The sequence below is a fragment of the Neopsephotus bourkii genome, unplaced genomic scaffold, assembly GCF_033783945.1.
Source record: "Neopsephotus bourkii isolate Nb327-2 ecotype Australia unplaced genomic scaffold, CSIRO-AGI_Nbou_v1 NB_1394, whole genome shotgun sequence".
Classification (NCBI taxonomy): domain Eukaryota; kingdom Metazoa; phylum Chordata; class Aves; order Psittaciformes; family Psittacidae; genus Neopsephotus; species Neopsephotus bourkii.
In genome coordinates this window covers 2291869-2312092 of record NW_026901872.1, presented here as the reverse complement: position 1 = coordinate 2312092, position 20224 = coordinate 2291869, and the positions used below count along the sequence as shown (strand labels likewise).

At 40.9% G+C, this 20224-nt stretch overlaps 1 protein-coding gene across 4 annotated transcripts in view; it reads right to left on the bottom strand.

Annotated features, from left to right (window-relative positions):
• The window catches only part of KLF12 (KLF transcription factor 12), a 245384-nt gene that overhangs the window by 129982 nt on the left and 95178 nt on the right, over positions 1-20224 (bottom strand). For all 4 annotated transcript variants that reach the window (XM_061367760.1, XM_061367761.1, XM_061367762.1 and 1 more), the window contains one exon: positions 15930-16019. In XM_061367760.1, coding sequence (XP_061223744.1) covers positions 15930-16019 — 90 coding nt within the window. The remainder of the gene's footprint in view (positions 1-15929; positions 16020-20224) is intronic.

The following is a 20224-nucleotide window of genomic DNA, read 5'->3' as shown; positions in this document are numbered from 1 at the left end:
GGCACCAGGCTCTACCAAAGTTAAAACATAAAAATTTCACATTGGTGCACCACTTCCAGGTTAAGAAGCTCTTCATACAAAGTAAGGGGTTTATTCATTTCAAGTTCCTTTCTCAGGATAAATATTAGGATTACATTAACACTGTATTATTATTCATTAATAATGCTCCACAAAAGAAAACCTATGACTGTACACCAAACAGAATTATTCCACGGTTTGTATCTTGACCTTGACCTGTGCAGTCTCTTCTTGTTCCTGCGTAACTGCCGGTTTGTTACACTTGGAAAAGAGGGAATGTATTGTCTGGAGTTTGTTTTTCCTTCAGGTCTGTAGGGAATGGGATCAGTCCTTACGTTTACACTAAAGTGTAAACTTGCAGGTCATCTGCTAGGTCTTTTCTGTCGGGTTTTAGAGAGCAAACAGAAGCCAGGAGAAGAAACAGTTCCCACTTACAGAGTCTCACTAACTCACAGCTGAACACATGCCATCTATGGAATATACTGACGAAGGAAACACGATGTAGATCAAGCTTCCCTCCTTGTAATTACTATCTTTGAAACAACCACGGAAAACAAAAGACCTCGCTGCTGAGGATGCCTTGGCTCCTGGAAATGTCTAGGGGCAATCGGCAGGGCGTCAAAATAAATAATGATACCCTCACACCATTGTTTTTGCTCAGTCATGCCAGGGCAATCTTACTGTTTCATGTGAGATAATGATGCAATAAATCTTAACAGATCTATGCCACTGCACCTTTTTTTTTCTTCCTTTTTTTATGACATGCTCCCAAGATTTCTAGCATGCAGATACAGAAAAGACCTTGATCCTCTTAGTCCTTTTGTGGCTCAAAAGGTTGAGGTACTCCACTACCAGAAACAGAGCAAGCTACATATTAGCACTATGAGCCTTAGATGTAGCTCTCCACAGTCTCGGAAAACTGCCGTTCTTTTGCATGTGAGATCCCTCATGCTCAGAAAAACAGCTTTAAAAAAAACAAACAACAAAAACCTAGGAGCAGGTTCCATCAGAAAACCAGGGTTGCAGGGAAATCTCTGTATCACCCTAACCAGGACAGCTGTCGTGTCATGCAGCTCTGTTGTTTCATGTAATGTCACTTAGCCACCATTTGCTGGAATCAAGATGCCTGCCTTGTTCACTCATTTAGCACCTACAAACTGCATGGGGAAGCATAACCCACAAGTTTCATCCACGTGGTGTGACTAAAAGCATGACTCATGAGTTAGGGTAACACATATCTAAGTGTTTACCATCATTCTTCCCCTTCCCTGCATGCCCCTTTCTGCTTCAAGTCTGCTTTAGCACTTCCCTGACTTCTCAGAATGCCAAAATTATTGTCCATTTTTATCCCCAGGCTACCTTTATGCCAAATTAGCAAGCTGAACTGGCTCACTAAGTGATCCCATGGGTATCAGCATCATTTCAGGAACAGTGGTTGAGGAGACGGGGAAGAAAGAGTGTGGGAAGAGCAAAGGAACGGAACATTCTCTTCCATGCCTGATCCTACCTCTACTACAACTGCCTTAAGGGCAGTGGAGGTAAAGCAATGCAACTGCCCTGCACTGCTAATTCCTTCTTCAAGGTATGAGCAAGACAAAATTTCAACATTTCAGATAAAGCTTCACTGATTTTTTTTTCTCCTTTTTTAAAGTCAGAGGTCTTATAAAGCTACAGGCCAAACACAAACAGCGCATGTCCAACTTCCAGGACACCTGCCTAACCAGGATTTAAAAACAAGCATCCATAAGAAATGCTAGCGTTAGAAGTTTGTCTCTTCAGCATTTTCACATGGAGCTAAAAGAGACAAGGCAGACAAAAACTAAATATCATAAAATGGTTTTGGTTGGAAGGGACCTTAAAGACCATCTAGTTCTAGTCCCCCTGCCATGGGCAGGGGCACCTCCCACTAGACCAGACTGCTCAAAGCCCCATCCAACCTGAACACTTCCATGGGGCAGCCACAGCTTCTCTGGGTAACCTGTGCCAGTGTCTCACCACCATCATAGTAAAGAATTTTTTCCTAATGTTTAACAAAATCTGTCCTCTTTCAGTTTAAAGTCATTGCCTCTTGTGCTGTCATGACATATGCTATCAGTGCTTTAAAGGAAAGACTCAAAACACTTACTAAGGAAGACAGACTCGTGAAACCCTCATCTGGGTTTCACAGCTGCTCAAGGAACGATCCATGCAGGGCTCAGGTCTGCCTGCACCTGCAGGCTCACCACTGGCACCCATCACTGCCCCACAGGTGAGTACTTCCCAGGTCAGCAGATGGGCAGAGCAGGGTCTGGCACAGAATGGCAGGAAGCTCTCAGACATTGTCAGCAAAGGAATCCACAGGGGGACGGCCAAGGTTGATTATCAAAACCATAACTTTTTGATTTTTCACAGGGAATGTCTTAAAATTCCCACTCAGAAGTTATTTCTGCTACAGAAATTATTTGGTTGGCATGGCAACATGTTCCTACCCTGAATTTCTACCCCTGTGCTCTCCTTGCAGCTCCAGAGGACTGGTGCCTCTTCTCCCTTTCATGACACTACTGTCTATAGCCTATCCTTCACACAGACTTGCAATTTAACCGTATTAGGCATTCATAGGCGCACATAGTCATCTTGTTCTCTGGCAAGCACAATCTGCAGTGGAGCTGGGGACTAAGCTGCAGTTCAGGAACACATGCTCAATGTAAAGAACTGCTCCTAAACCTAAAGGAGGAGTGGTCAGGGCTCAGTTACTAACCTATGTCATGCATTTTCTAGATGAAATAAATAACTGTTTGGGAGAAAAAAGATTTTTCCCTTATTTTAAAAAGAGTAAGGTGCATCTATCTAACGATACTACACAAAAAAAATGTAATCAGAAAGTTGTTTTAGTATAGGATGCACTCCAACAACACTTGCTGGTGTGATTTGCACTCAGCATTAACTACTGGATAACAAAAAAAATTGTCTTTTTTGAGATTATACAGCTCTAGAAATTGTTTGAATGGAATAAAGGAATATACTAAAACAAAAAATCATGGTACACAATCAACAATAAACCTTGTCTCATACAGACTTCACAACATCCTTCCATTTGATTTGAACAAAACTGGTCCATAAAGAGTATTTAAAATTCCCTTCTTTACAGAAACTTTTTTTTTTGTAGAATGTATTGGAAATATATTTACTTAATAGTAATTATAACAAAAATAAGAATAAAGCATCATTTCTGACATGTGATACATTATTCTGCCTTAAAGAGCAAAGAAATTTTATCCAGTTGATTTCTTCCAATTATATGAAAGACTTTTAAACACCTCAATGGTTCTAGAGATTATGATTAGCAGTTTCTATAGATTTAAGGTTCCTGCATGGTACCGTGGCCCCAAGTTGCTGCCACAAGTAACAGAACTCCTCCTGTTCTTAAAAACTAAGCAGGTATTTACATTTTCTGCAGGATACTGAATATTCAGTACCTTTAAAGAACAAGCCCACAGCACGTTTTCTCCTGTGGACCAGATAATTCACACGCTGCATAAGTGACTTGGATTTACTTTATTTTGAGCATCATTTGTTTCTTTTTAACTTGCAGTACGCATTCAAGAACTTGCAAGTATCAATTTATAGGAAGCTGCAAGTGTTTCGCCATAATCCCTTTAAATCTATCAAATTTCTAGATAAACCATATTTTACTGTTCAGCCTTTGATAAATATTTGATCCTTTTCTGACAACAGCGAGGTCCCTCTCCAGGCAGTGAAAGTGGGATAAAACTTAAGGAGTACCCTTGAATAGGCTGGAAGCATTTATGGAATTTAAAACGAGGAATAATTCAATGTTTGTGTATCCAATTCTAACAACATGTGTATTCATTTTAGGCTAATAGCTGTCCTAAATTGACAGCTTATCCCATCTATACTTTGAATGGTTATTCAGGAAACAAACAAACAAAAAAAAATTAAGTGTATTTCATCTTTCAGACATTAATGAAATCCATTAATGAAAATTAATGTGTACAGCAGCAAAGGAAACAAACTCAAGCTTCAGTGAGCCACTAAGAACTATGAATAGTATCCCAAGAGTAGAGGTGAGTAATACTTACCTTCTCACTAAGTTTTTTTAGTTTATTTTTTTAGTGTAAAAATTAATACTATTCAGAAATGAACCAGAATAGTTTTGGCTTCTATCTGCCATTTTCAAAGTTTTCTACCATGCAAATCGGTAATGTTTTCTGCGCAGCGTCTGCACTGCATGTTTTAACTCGCAAACCACAGAGAACTGTGAATGTTGCAGATCAGTTTACGCCTAAACTCTAACCTGGATCCGAGAAATAACCTGAATTTGAAGAGAAAAACTCTATTAAAATGTTTTAGCTTTTTTGCCTCTTTTTCTGGTTTCAAGTGAACTGACACAACCTCAGAAGAGTTAACAGCGGACAGGAGTTTCCCAAAGCAATGTTCTGCCACGAAAAACACAGCCCAGACCACTACTACTTCCACAGGTTGTTGGGGCTTTTTTTTTGAAAGCCATTAATGACATGAGTATTTGATCTGCTTTTTATTTAACAATACAACAGCATTAGTATTCAAGCCCTAAGTACCCTATTAAAGATTAGGTTTATAGTCCTGTGAAGTTATTATACAGCATTGTTCCACAATACCCAGTAGCCAAAGGAACAAAAAGTCTCTTTCGTGTCTTACCATAGCTTCTGCTCTTCCCAGAAACCTCACCATGTGAACTCCCTAAAAACCCACAATTGTTCTGCTATGACTAATGGGAAAATAAATAAAGAGCCTATCACAGGAAATACTCCTTCTGTCACTGCCATCTGTATCATTAAATCTTAAGTTCTTATTGCACTCTCAGGATGGCAGTAGGCAGGTGCAAGACAGTTTAAAGTTTTACAGGTCAAAATCAACACCACAGCCTCTGGTTATCAGGAAAATCGCCATGGAGCTCAAAGAGCAGTGCCAGCTTGCAGTACAGCTCATTCAGTGCCCAGTCACACTGACAGATGCTGGAGAGTGTACCAGCATAGCATTGCTGCACGCTTGCTTCTTGCTTGAGCTTTCTGTAGGCGGGTACTACGAGCTGCCACCACATGGGTAAGAACCTTTCATCTGATCCATTGTGGTCACTCATCCCGTAAGTTCCATACAGACAAAATCAAAATGACCAATGGTTGTGTGGAAGGAAGAACAGGTTGGGACTGTGGTAATCAGTGGTAGTTTTGCTGTAATGACCTGTAAGTAATAGAGTTTGAGATGCTAAGGAGACTGAAGAAAGACAGAGAGTAACAGAGACCTAGTCCAGATCAAGTTAAACCCTTGACTACACGAGAGCAGAAGTCTTCAGGGAACTAAGCTGGATACCATGGAGGCAGCTCTAAAAGGGCCAAAGAACACAAAGAAATTGGCAGATCTTTAAGAACAACAAAGTGTGAGACTAGTGTGTCCCCTACTCAGAAAAGCAAGAAGTATCAGGAGACATGGAACACATGATGGAGCTCCAGTACACAAAGGCAGTATTAGCAAGAGGAGCAAGCAGAGTGGGCTACAAAGTACGAGCACAGAAATACCACACAGGCACACAGGGGTGGTGCCAGGAAAGACAAAGCTCACATGGATTCAGACTTGGAGGGAATATCAAAGTGCAACAACTACATCAACAATAAAATGCTGGATGAGGAAAATGTGGGTCAGTGGATGAGCTACTGACAGTGAACACTGGTACTCCACTGTCTTGTCTCTCTCAGCCTTCACTAGCACTGCCTTAATGCTTAGAGACAGGGCTCAAGACAAAGAACCAGCAGTCATGAATGAGGATCAAATTTAAGGGACTATCCAATTAGACTCAACCCAAACAAACGCATGGAACCAACTGCCAGCACGCATGGGCATTGGGACAACTGGCTGATGACCTTGCAGCACCCTTCTCTATCACACCTGAAAGGTATTGGAGACCATGGGAGATCCCTGATGACTTACAAGAAAGCTCCTCTTCAGATCAGTCCAGAAGGGTGATCTGGGGCACTACAGAGCAGCCACCCTCCCTTTGGTTCATAGAAAAATCACAGAGTCCTCTGGGAACAGACTTCTGAGTATGGAATACCTCTTTGGCTCGTTTGCGTCAGGTGTCCTGTCTCTGCTTCATTCTGGCTTCCCATGCACCTCCTCACTTGAAGAGCATGAAACGGAAAAAGTCCTTGATCAGAGTAAGTATTACTGAGCAACAACTAAAAACATCGGTGTTATCAGCGTTGTTCCCAGACTAAGTAGGAAACACAGCACTGCACCACCTACTAAGAAGAATTAAAAATAACTGTTACAGATGAACCCAGGACAACCATGAAGGAGAAGGTAAACTGGGAACAGTCAGCATGGATTCACCCAGGGTTAAGCATTTGGTATAGCTGATGGTACCAAACCCTACCTTTCCTTCCTCAGTCAACAGCTGTCCCTCCTCACCAATAGCTTCCTGTTCCACAGTGCAAAACAGAAGCCCACAGCTGATCTCTTATCAGTTTACACCTTCCTGTTCACAAACAGTATTAAAAGAGCAAAACCATCAGGGAAAACGAGGGACAAGAAAACATTCAGAGCCACCAGGCAGCGAGCACTTGAGAACTACCAATCCAGCATATGACCAGGCTGTATTCAAACAACCCAACCGTCAAAAAGCAATCAAAGAAAGTGGCAAACATTGTGGAAGAGCACCTAGAGTATTAAAACCATAACCAAATATACCTGTAACCCAGAAAAGAGAATATGATGCTGCCATCTTCCTAGGACAAACTGACATGACTGCTAAAGGAAATTCCAGTAACTCACCTAGTGCAGTGACATAAGCTCCACACAGAGCATCACAGATGAAGAGCAAATTCAAAGTCAGTGCCTTGGCATCAATACTGATCTCTAGTGTAAACCATGAAAGTAAGAAACGGGCCTCAAATGCTGCCTAACCACCCTAAGGAGGGAGGATGCACGTGACACCCTTGTGGCTGGTGTTCCCCCAGGGAACAAGGGGAAAGAAGGCATTTGGAGGACACAGGGCTCGGAGACTGATCTGACACCAGCCTTTCCGTGAACTTTCCCTTGCTTGGGAAGACATGCTGTCCTCCCTCCATTGTATCCCCACTGCCTCTCCTCCTCCACCAGGCCCTTGGTCCCGACCCACCCCAGTGAGCTGAACTGCAGGGGTGGCCCCTATGGAACTGCTACAGGGCTCACCATCCTCATATCCATCCTTGTGTAGTGGCAAGCACTGGCAGTGACCTGTGCAGGCAGGGGAGGAGGAACACTGTCTCTTGTTGCTGTTAGCTTTTTTGCCTGTGGTTCCTATGATTTTCTGGTGTTTTTAAGTGATGCAGCCAAGCAATAACAACATTTGTAAAAGGATGTCTGTGAAAGCAGATGCCCCCAAAATAACAGTTTATTAAGTACTCATCCACCCAGTGTGAAACAAAAGGAGGAGAGGGAGAGTGATGAAGAAAGGGAATTAAAAAAAAAATTAAAAGGAAAAAAATATAAAATAAGAGGATCCTTAAAATAATTTATGTAAGGGCTCATCTCCACAGGGAGAAATAAGGAAAAAAAGCCAATAATGATAAAAAATATACAGCTCTTTCAGTACTTCCCAGCAGGACACAGAACAAGAGTAAAATATACATTTAGAAGACTACTCATAAGGCAACCTCAAAGAGAAAGTAAAGAGAACATCAACAAACGAGTGAAAACTAGGAGTAATCCCTTCTCATAACAAACAACAAAGATTAAAATAATTTTGGTACTATTGCAACATCATGGCATTTGTCTCATGCTGCTGAAGTGTTCTGTGATACTGTAAACTGTTGAGCTATACTGGCTTATGCTTAGTTTTCTTAAGCTAGCCAGTACATAATAAAAATATGACACACACACAATACTTCAAGTATCTTAGTATCCTTAAAGAAATAAAGTATAGCAATTATCCATGTGAGAACCAGGAATACAGAAAGCTTCACTTTACCCTGAGCCAATACAAAGGAAAAGGACAATAGTTCAATCACTTCCATTTCTCCTCCATTCTGAACATACTAACATGCCTTGTTGAACAAAATACAGTCTGTCATAATGAAGTGACTGCTCTAATGAGCATTAAAAAGAAAAATAAATATCAATTAAACTACTGGCAAGTAGAACAAGATGAAACATAATGATTAACTTTTCTCTCTACCAAAATAATCTAAAGATTTTGTGATGCACAACTCTTTTACTGAGATGTTTCAACTGAAAGCATTTTAAATAACGAACTCTGCACCATGAAGAAGTTACTGTACATCAGCAGGTCTGCACTACCCATCTATCTGCATAATCACACATGGGTGTAAATGTGAGGTAATCCAAGGCAGCTTTCTTGTTAATAAAAGCAGGATTACCTAGCTCACATTTATCACTTTCTCCATAGGAACAGAGGGGCTACTTGGAATCTACTGACTTTCACTGCAGTTGCAACCTGAATTAAGCTTCTGACGCCACACCAGGCAAGTCACAAGGTCAGAACAGAGGCCAGTAATTGTTTTGCATGAAGCCTAAAACACACATTAATATAGCTCAGAACTGCACTGCATTGTAGCACAAAAGAACAAAGACCTGTGTTGAGTTTCATTGCAGATGTGCAACAGGATATTAGACTACAGTGCTGTATACCAGCTGATACACAGCATGCTCTGTGCTCCCATGACTATAGCATTAATACCTTTCTGGCAGGATGCAGTGAGCAAAAATCTATACCTCACTGGTTGCTCAATTAGGATTGCAAACTACATCAAAATTACAGTTAAACTATGGATATGGGATTCCCATAAAGAAACAGAATATGAAGCACACAGAACAGTCATTGAAACTGGAGTCATCAGGGAGAATGATATATGTGTATATATTTGGATGTTTGAAAATTTTTCTTACCTCATTTTTTACATTTTTAACTATTTTTTAATAGCAATGAAAGAAATGTTTACCTTTCACACCTGTATAAAACAAGCAATTTTCAACTGAAAAGGTGGATTTAGAAATTCACAGTAATCGACAGATATACAGCCGGTATGTACCATGCTTGGTTTTCTTTATGGCTAGGGTTTCTCAGCTGAATAAATCTTCCATGAGATTCCCATCATAAGCTCTGGTACCAGAGCAAGCTGAGAGGTCATATATCATCAAAAAAGCAGACTGGCTTCAAGGTGAGCTCACAAAATAACTGACTGGGGGATAGAAGGCAACCAAACTATAATCTCACAATGTACTTCAGCACTATGATCAAATTAAAGGGTTGACTTCCCTTCTCCCAAAGCCAACATTATTTTTGCAGTCCATATAAGAACATAAAACTTAGCAATTCATGTATTTAACGTATTGCATAACTGAATTTTCTACAGCACTGTAACAAGTTGTGCTAATTTCTGTGTAGTATCACATTCTCTTTTCTCAGTCTTGCAGATAAAATATTATCCTTCACCTCTACCAAACACATCCTCATTAAATTTAACCTTTTAGTAAATGAAATCATCTTGCTGCCCTTCTGTCATTATAGGTATGGGAAACGTCCTTCTGGCATGGCATTGTTAACTAAATACGAGCTGTTTGGAGCAGAGATCTTGATCTGCTTCACTCCTTTGAGACCTGCTACTGCATTCCTAATAGGTACAATCATTATTATCAGTAGATGCCCATTAAAACAGTGTCTAAACACAACTTCCAATTAATTAAACCAAGATACGCAGGGATGGCCATTTATTTGCATAGTGCCTCATGAAGTGAAATCTGCACCCACAAGTGAAAATCTCCATGTTCCTACCATACAAACAACAAACCATACCTGACAGAATAAGAAGTACATTCCCAGCAGTGCTCTGTAGCAGCCAACTTAACTGCCTAGGAAAAGAAAGGAATGTCAGACAGAAGTCAGTAAATTAAGTCTCAGAGGATCTGGGATACTTCTCTCAGTGAGAATTTCAGACAGCATCATACATCTTACAACCCATCTTACAACCTGCATTTTCTATCTGTAAACTCGAGTTACCTTGGCAAAAAGACTGTCAGGCAAGTAAGTGTGCTGACTGAGCTCAGTAAGCTATCATTTCCTATCAGTCTTAAATCTATTACCTTTATATTGCACTTTCGTGTCTGATTGCTGGGGAAAAACATCCCAAGTAAATAAACCACACCTACACCATGGTGCAAAAACCCCTTAGCCCTCTATTCTGTACAAGGGCTGACTTCAAAACGAGTAAGGAACATGAGTAACACTGTAAATGCTCATTAACCAGCAAGGCAGCAGTGCAGAGACATGCCCATAGTAAGTACTTTGGGTCCCAGAAGGAGTCTCAGGATGTAGTTTCAGATAAACAGCTCTAACTACAAGCCTTTGTCAAAAGCAGCACCCAAGATCTTCTTCCCACCCTTTTCTCCCCATACAATAAAGGATACCCGTAATTTCCTAACCCTGTAACTGCAGGATGTATACAGCCATTCCCTTCCTCTTTATGGGTTGGGTTTTCTTGGATCAGTGATCACACAATCACAGAATCACAGAATAGTTAGGGTTGGAAAGGACCTTAAGATCATCTAGTTCCAGCCCTCCTGCCATGGGCAGGGACACCTCACATTAGGCCAGGTTGCTCAAAGCCCCATCCAGCCTGGCCTTGAACACTGCCAGGGATGGAGTATTTACCACTTCTTTGGGCAACCCATTCCAGTGCCTCACCATCCTCACAGTAAAGAACTTCTTCCTTATATCTAATCTGAACCTCCCCTGTTTAACTTTTAACCCATTCCTCCTTGTCCTTTCGCTACTGTCCCTGATAAAGAGTCCATCTCCAGCATCCCTGTAGGGCCGCTTCAGATATTGGAAGGCTGCTATGAGGTCTCCATTCAGCCTTCTCTTCTCCAGGCCCAACTTTCTCAGCCTGTCTTCATACAGGAGGTGCTCCAGCCCCATCATCATCCTCATGGCCCTTCTCTGGACTTGCTCCAACAGCTCCATGTCCTTCTTATGCTGAAGACATCAGAACCACACACAGGACTCCAAGTGGGCTCCCAGATGTCATTCAGTCACTGGCAATGGATTCAGCAGGAATGTCAAGTTGTAAGCAAAGTTGTTGGAGTTGGAGTTGGCATTGGCTACCTTTTATTCTTCATGAGAGCTACCACTTAGCACGACACAGCACCCAGAGTTATTTATTAGCTTGTGGTGCTTCACTTGGCTTCAATTAATCCAACTGATGTAGCTGAGGAGCAGCCCTTGGGATGTGTCTTGCACCCTTCTGGGTTGCAAACATACCCTCCAGCAGTATTTGGGGAATATAGCTGTATCTCCTTAGGTACATCCTATGTGGCTCTGCATCATGCCCTGTAGGTTATGGAATCATAGAACCACAGAACAGTTTGGGTTGGAAGGGACCTTCAAAGATCATCTAGTCCAACACCCCTGCAATGAGCAGGGACAGGCTCAACTGTAGCAAGTTGCCCAGAACCACATCCATGCTGGCCTTGTATGTCTCCAGGGATGGTGCATCCAGCACCTTTCTATGTCCTTACTGGGTTTTGGGTTCAGATCTTGATCTCCTTCTGAAGAATGTCATATATTTATGGCACTGTAAAGCAACTAATGAATTGGATCAGCTGGGTTTCTAACACCCCAGTAACATTCTTCAGGTACCGCTTGCAAGATGAAGAAAACCAACAGAAACAAGGGCCAGCTTTTGCACAGGAGAAACTCACATGAGCAGTCCATGTGCCATTTGTTTCCTCAGATCAGTGGTGCTAAACACTACGTACTTTGGAAAAAAAACCCAATTATTTGAAAGATTCATAAATTAGAATAGCAAATACTAGAAGTCCTTTTTATTCTAATAATACAGTGTACATAAGCTGAATGAATGAACACAAAACAGTTCCCTATATAGTCAAGAAGCAAGCTATGATACTGAAAATATCCTCCACTGAATAGGTGCTTCTGGAAATCTACAAAAATAGAACAGATTTCTGTCACTATTACCCAGGCTGAGGTAGAACATGTTTATGTATATAATAACATAAGCATGGACGGCATTCTTCAGACATGAGACAACAAGACAATCTGGCTGGAGACAAAAGACACAGACAACAATATTGGCTTGTTAAAGAGTTTCGTCATTTTAGTCATTCCTTTCATAATTCAGCCCTGATAAGGCATAGGAATGGAGATGGATTAAGCAGAATTAGGAGATGAATTCAGAGTAAAATATATAAACTTCAAATAATGATTTGAAATAATGCAGCAGAGGAATGGATGAGATTGCAGATCTGGAAGCAAAAAGGCTGATGAAAATTAGAGGTTCATTATTCTCTGTAGTTAAAGATTAATTGTGTGATAGAAGTCGCAAATCCATTATCTCCTTTTAACAAAAGCTTATGGCCCGACTCTGCAAATTTTTGAGAAAGTGTAACTTCATATGTGTAAGTCAGACACATGTACCAGTTTTCAGACCTCATCCTGCAATGACCAGTAAGACTTTTACAAACTTCACAGTAAAGCCAGTCAGTTCTATCCAGCCTAACTTCTTCACAGTAGCACCAGCTAACAAATTCACTGCCCAATCTGTATTACCACTTAATTTAAAACAGCCTCAATACATTTTTACAATGAGGAGTATTACTTTCAAAATAGTTTTTGGCACAGTCAAGGAATAAATATTTTTTTCCTGCTGAAGTACACCACCTTGTATGCATTCACCTACATGGGGAAGTGCCACCTTTTTCACGTCCTCTGAAGCTGGTTACCAGCATACAAAGGTTTTACTGCAGACCAAAAGATCTAAAGCTGTAGGTCACTGGAGGATATTAAATGATAAGCAAATTCACATTTCTAAAGTAATTCTACCCATTTATTAGCAATGCTAGCTCCTGTTTCACAGTAGGGGAGATAATAACGAAGCCTTGTTAAAGGGCAATGCGGTATCTTTTATGTGATGTCTTTTTTTCATTTGTGATAAAGTCATTAAAGCAGCACTGTGTCTTCTTGAAGCCTCAAACAACAGTCTGCATTAAATCTCCTGTGCAAAATTAAGGACAGTAGTTCACTGGGAAAATAAGCATCTGTTCTTGCTAATCCTGATGGCCTTCTAAAAATCATGAAACTACTCTAAATTGGCGACGATAAAACAAAGCAGAACTCTTTTAACTTTTCCAAAGAAAAGTGAAAATCCATTTCTCTTGTAAATACTTCTTTGTTCCAAATCTGCCTAGTAACCTCTGCTTAATAACCTCTACCTCATACGGCATGCTTCCCTTTATGGGCTCGCCTAAATCCCATTCTCCCACAATCACCTAGCTTGAGCTCAGTGTCTTTTGAACTCGGGTTGGTAAAGGTTTGTCTACACTGCATCAATGGAGGCTGTAGCTCCTGAGCCCTGACCACCTCCCCTCTAGTCACAGGCTCAAGGGAACTGCTGCATGATACATAGCTGAAACACAGGTATCAGCTCCAGTTTCCTCTGGCCTCAGCTGAAGACTGAACTGGTTTGCAGTGGGAATAGCTGACACAACGAACATGGAAACTGTGCTCTCTGGTCTGATCACTCAGCCCTCGCCACCCTGGTTGAGGGCCACTGGTGCTTCAGGCTCTGTTGGTTTCACCCCTTCACAACTGACACAGCCTTCAGGATCCCATAACCACAGATGAAACTTTCTTTTCAATAACCCTTAAATGATGTCTCACTTCTGCCCTAGCAGCAAACCTAGAGCCAACAGCGATACCAAGCACGAACAGCAGAAAAACCCAGCTGTCTTCCTACAGGTTTTGGACAAGTTTGACTAGTCTGGCCTGGTGTTCAGTGCCCTAAGTGATGAAGCTTTGGACACTACCTTCAGAACACTCAAAATGCCTTCTTAGATTGCAAATTTTCAAATCAGAAATCACATCTCCCTGTATACCCATACACCATGATGGAGGTGCAACACTAGGGACTTTGGGCACTAGAACAACATAAACAGACATTTTAATTTCAAATTCATGCTACTTGGATCGCACTTTAGTTCCCATTCTATACTTCCTAGCTATGATATTCATCTTCCGAAACAGCTCCACATGCTGTTTTCAGTAATCACATCCTTCAAACAGTTGTCCCTGTTATGTCTACCAATACCTAGATATTCAAAACAGTCTCCAAAGCACACACTAAACATCTGTTTCAACCACCTTTTCCTTCAGAGTTTAAGCTGTTTGGTGGAAAATTGCCATGCTAATGGCTAGCTCCTCTGTTAGTGAACTGGAGAATTCATTTTGTATTTATTGATTGTTCCCTAATGAAGAGTCATAAAGGTGCCAGAGACTCTTGACCAGACACTATTTAATTAGTACCAAAGCACATAAAATCCCAAATCCAACCAAACTCGTTATTCAACTGCTCAGTCACTGGAAAAGAAAATGATGACATCATTTTCAGCTTACAGAGAAGTCCATAAAATTTTATTAAAAAAACCCTAAGGAAATTAAAAGATTTATAAATTGCTCATTTCCTTCCAGTTCCTCGGACACCAAAGAGGTCTTCCAGAATCAAATCACACTTTGCTAAAGGAAGTATTCTCCATAAAGGACCCAGCAATATGCATAGACTTTATTTTAAATGAGACAAAGGCAAATGCCAATAAAATATTTGTCTTCTCAACAATACAGGGAAAGGTTTATGTTACATACAAAGGACATAATGCAAAGCATCCTTAAGGTATTAAAAATTATCTTTAATGGATCTGTCTTTTCATCATCGTGTTTCATACAATAGTCCACATTTTATGTTGCCTTAAATTATGTTGTACTGGTGCATTTTCTGAGGGTACTTGCTCTCAAGAAGGCAGAACGATGAGCAAGAACTCCATTAAATGCTCTTTCTTCCCTTCTCAAACTTAAACCCTCAAAACCATTCTGAATAACTGGTATCTCTTTGCAAGTCTCAAATTAAGTCATTATGAAAGTTAATTCCCTCTCTTTCATATCATGTAAATTCTCAAATAATTGAGAAAATAGCAGGAAGGAAAAAAAAGGACAACAGAAGGAAAGTAAAAGCCCATTCTCTACACGGTGATAGCACTGCTGCCTCTAGTATGCTCTCTGCTTGTTGAAGGCATCTGTCTTCAGAGCAGTAAGGCAGCTTGGATTCTTTGGGATAACATAAGATGCACACAAAGAAACAAAGATTCATGATAACACAAAACCCATTAACTACAGCTGCCCTCATATTAATGCACAATTACTACCACGTATGTAAGAAAATACCCTTAATGTGTCTGAAAACGTAGTCTTCCATTTTCCTGGAATCGACCACCCCAAAGCCAAACACTTGTTCTGAAAAAAACTCAAAATCCTGTTCACGATCTCTATACTGTATTCAACAGTCAATGTGACACCAGCTTTAACCATCTGAAACATCTAGCCCTCTTAGCATAATGATAAACCAGAGTATTCCACCAGAAAGAAAGCAGGTTTACACAAACAGAAAATGGACTGGGACATGCATATAAACAGTGAAGCAACCGCAGTACATATCCCAAGGAGGCAGAACAGCAAAGACATGTATAGGGTTCTCAGACATGAATTTTGCTTCTTTGCAATAATCCATTATTCCTTCCTGTTTTTACAAACTGCCCCTTTTTTAATAATCAGGAATTTACACCAACAGCATCATGGCTATCCTAGACAATTTCAGTAAGTCTTCTACAGACTCTTGGTTTGTGTTCCCAGCAGATGAGACTGGATGCTCACCAGTACATCTTTCAAGAAAATGTGCTCTAAAAGAGTAGACATGAAGAGAAACACAGAAAATAAAATGACAGTAAAACAGGAGGAACAGCTAAGTACAGAGAAGCTCAGGAAGAGTCACCAGCATGCTACAGAGTGAGGCCACACAGAAACCTCTGCTTACCCCCTGCTCGGATTCCAGCAGCTCTGTTTTGACTCTGACTGCCGGCATCCCATCAAGCATTAACATTCTGTTCTCAAAGGCGCTGATGTCCTAAGGCAAAAAAGGACAAGGTTAATCAAAAAAGTGATGAAAACACTCAGTTTAATTCACTGGTTTAGTTCTACAATATTGCAGATGTTTCTTTTAACAGAAATGAAGTTAACGAAGATGTAATATTTATTTCAAGGAGTAACTGCCAAGTGACTACTTCTGTTAAAACAGCAAGTTATACCTCCAGTTATCCTTAAAAGAGAACTAAATCTTTTTAAGCAACAAGGGAAAAATCATCTCCAATTACTATTTTTTAACTTGAAATTAATCATGCAGGTGCATGTATATAAATTCCTTGCTTTAGAACTGGAAAGGAAAGGAGTGTTGTGAAATAGCTTTGGGGTTTTGGCAGTGTACTTGGGTATATTTGTTTTCAGTCAAAATATTTGTATTTCTGTATTACCTAGAGAAAGCATAAGCTTGAATTCAGAGAAGTTATAGTGAAGGCCTTTGCACACACACATCATAAATTAACATACATCTACAACTCTTCAGACCTCGTATCACTGTCTTGTGAAGCTATAAGCATTAGTGAAAATCTCTACAAACACCTCTGACACAAGAGAAGTAAAAAAACATGTTAAAAACATGCATTGTCCTTGTAGTAATAAGAAGTATAGGGTAAAGGTTTCAATCTGAAGAGCGTTTAGCAGAACTCTGCTTCTCTGAATCCATATCCCTGTGATGAACATCTCATCCCACCGTTGCTGGAGTAGTTTATGGAGACATGCAAAACTACCTCCTATGCCTTCAGTTCAAACACTACCTCAACCTGAGTCAATATTCTATTCCAGCCAAGGCTCAAGGCTGCTCTTTGAAAGCTAACCCCTTCAGCTGCCATTTAGTTTGGACAACAGAGAGAGGATAAAAGACATTTTATCCTTCAAGCTAGAGTCTGACCTTACGAATGCAGACACCTTGGTCAGCGGTACGGAAATCCAAAGACGCCACAGCTATTTTTCAAACAGTAAAACTACAGCATGTTCTGCATGTAAGTGATTCACTCACAGCACTTACTGATCTGCAGCCCTGTCTCGAAGGCAGCACTCAGGCCTGGAAAATCACCTCCACTCTGTTACCTTGTAGTCCTCAATAACCACACCGTAAAGGGAAAACACTTTCCCTGTGTTGCGTGGGCAGCAGATCTGTTCAGTGCTTCATGCTGCTGTTATTCATAAAGAATATGTTCATAGCCCTGTTTCTTGTCATGGCTGCTTCAGAGGAGTTCTCAGAAGAATGGTCTGTCCTAATGGAGCTTCCAAAATACTTTTTAAAAACTTAAATTACACAAAACATTTTCCTTTAAAAAAAAAAAATCAATGCATTTCATTTTCACAGTTATAAGGATTGTAGCAACTGCTTATTTTTGTATACTCCTTTACTTTATTGTCATTTAAATAACATGCCAAGGCAGGCAAACTGATACGTCCGTGCTCCGCAGAGCAAATGACCTGCTTAAAATCCCCGTCACCCTCACTTTGAACCCCATGTGTTACAGCACACAGAGCCACGGTTTGATACCACAGGGCAGGCAAGAACTTCATGCCAAAGCAGACAAGCAAAGGCAACAGCAAATGTAATCTCTATATTTTTTTCCTTTAAAAAGTTGATTTAGATAGTTCATAAAAAGCTCTAAATGCTTAAGTTACAAAATTTCAGATCAAGTAAGTAATTTTCAGTGGAAAGCCTCCACATTCAAACGTGTGAATGAAGACGAGCTAAGTTGTCAAAATGCCCTGGTCCATGCTATGCTACCACTGTGTATTTCCTGTGATTTAAGCTTAACAATAGGAAGACGGGAAATAAAAAAAAAGGGGGGGGGGGGGGGGGGGAAGCAACAAGCTCTTCCTATGTCTTCTTTGTGATTTATTCTGTGCATCTTGGCTTTTATTCAGTGTTCGAGGCATGAGGGTGGGGAAAGAATAGGAAGGGCTCCAATGCCACAAAACAGCTGGCTGAAATTGTTCCATGCTTTACATCCCTCTTCCCAGCAAGGGTGGTGCTCTGTTTATTTATCAGAAGTGGATCTCCTCGGGTGTCACTGAGTTCCAGCACTTTGGATGTGGTTTGGGGTGGAGCAAGAGCAGGAGCCAGCCTGGCATTCCTGGTTCCCCCAGTGCCTATTCTGCAACCAGAAAGGTCCCTCTCCCTGGTTGATTTATACACAGCACAGTTGAATTTTACAGCAGGATCAGGAATACCCCATCATCAAGCATCCCTTAGGCTGTTTAGCTCCTAGACAAAGAAGGATGAGCTGATACTGCTTTGTGTCCCTGAGGAGGTCTTACCCGCCTGAACGAAGGGACCAGGCTGGCTTGTCCAGGAGGCGCAGGCAGAAGGAGGGGGAAAGACAAAGCACCACTGAGGAAAGGCATGTTTAATGAACTGTTAGAATCTGATTAGAGGCTAATGTCCCTTTTAGTGCTTTGTACCAATTTACAGCTGATATACTTGAACCATTTTTCCCCACTGGCTGTGATAAACTCATTAGTTTTAAAAATGCAAGCTAACCAGAGCCTTTGAAGTTTAAAACTGATAAATCATGAAAACCTGACTAGTTCATGTACCATTTAACACATTTACATTTAACTAAATTTTCATAGCACTCGCTTCCCCTTTTGTTCTCTAAAACCATATTTCTTAAAAGCAGCACTCTGTGTTCCGAGTGCTTATCTGAAGAGTGAATGTAGTGAGTAGCTCTGGCTTTTGGGTTACTTATAATTCAGAGTAGCAATAATCATACAAGTAGATTGTTTCCAAACTATCTGATCCCTTCTGCATTGCTAACTGGAACACCATTGTGTGACACAGCCTGGGGAGCCACTGCCTGGTAATAGCTGAGTAGACGGATCCAGTCTGTGTGCTATACACATGGATGACACGTTTAGCCTAATATTTGCCCAGAGAGCTCATATTTCCAAGCTGTGCTCTCCTGCCATATCCAGCGTTTGTGCTACAGTATGTCCAAAGCCATTTGGCAAATAGGATGCAGTAGCTGTGGTTTGTGTATCTAAAGCATCCCTATGGGGCTGGGGGTGTGAACTGAGCTCCCTCAGGAGCCTCTCCGGTCAGCTGGTCAGATGGAACATCCACACCTGAGTGAGGCCAGGTGCTCCAGTGTCCCACATTAACTGATGACACTCAGGAGACCCACCAGCTGAGACTGGTGATATAATGTATTGCACCAATGTGTTCTTCAGGCCACAATCCCCTCTGGCTCACTCAACTCTCTTCATCAACTGTAGCAGCTAACTTCCAGCTCCCAACATTGCCCAGGTGAAGGTGACCTGACAGCTCGCTCTTCTCTGTTCTCCTACCTCCCACCCCTACCCACCTAATGTAATCCAGTCACCCACCTAGGTAAAACACATAGCTGATACATGTCCTAAACCGGGCATGTAATCAAGCCAAATACTTCATGACCTTACCAAAACTTCTGTTCCCTTGGATCAGTAAACTAGTTCACCCTGAAAGAGATCAACCTCTCTTTCTTGGTGCCATCCATTAGAGTCCTTCACTAATCACTTTTGGGCATTTACTCCCTTGAAAGATTAATTAAAAACACAAATCATACCCATGTCCGTATGGGCAACTGCTATTAGAGTAGTTATTACAGAAGACTGATAAGCTCTCAGGCTTACAAACTCTTCTTCTGAGGAGTTATGGCAATCAGTCTAATAACAAGACTCTCACTCCTCCTAAAAGGCCTACATTTCCAGTACAGCATCCCTGCAACTACAACTGACATTTTCTTAATGGGTTGTCTTTCTGTTGCAAGTTTTAATCAAGTTATCTTCAGCTACTTCAGAAGAAGATAAAATTAAACTGCGTATCTAATCCTGGTACAAATCCACCCCAGCATCCTGTAGTACTTATTTAATTATAAATTATACCATTATGAAATTTGGCTCCAGACTTGATTTGGGGAAAATTTATTTAATATGCTGCCAATTAAAAAACAGTTGGATGGTGAGATATGAAAACAATAACTATAACACGTTCCCCCCAGGCCCCACTTCATTCCAAGTATTCCTTTACTTTTCTGTACAAACTTAACCTCTAACATAGCACACTTTCAATATTGAGAAATGATCAACTGGGGGAAAGGCAGTCTCAAATTCAACACTCAAGCTGCAGCAAAAAGTTTCAAGTTTAAGGGGAGTAGGTTTGAGTAGCTAATAGCCAAGAACAGCCCTTAAGCAGTC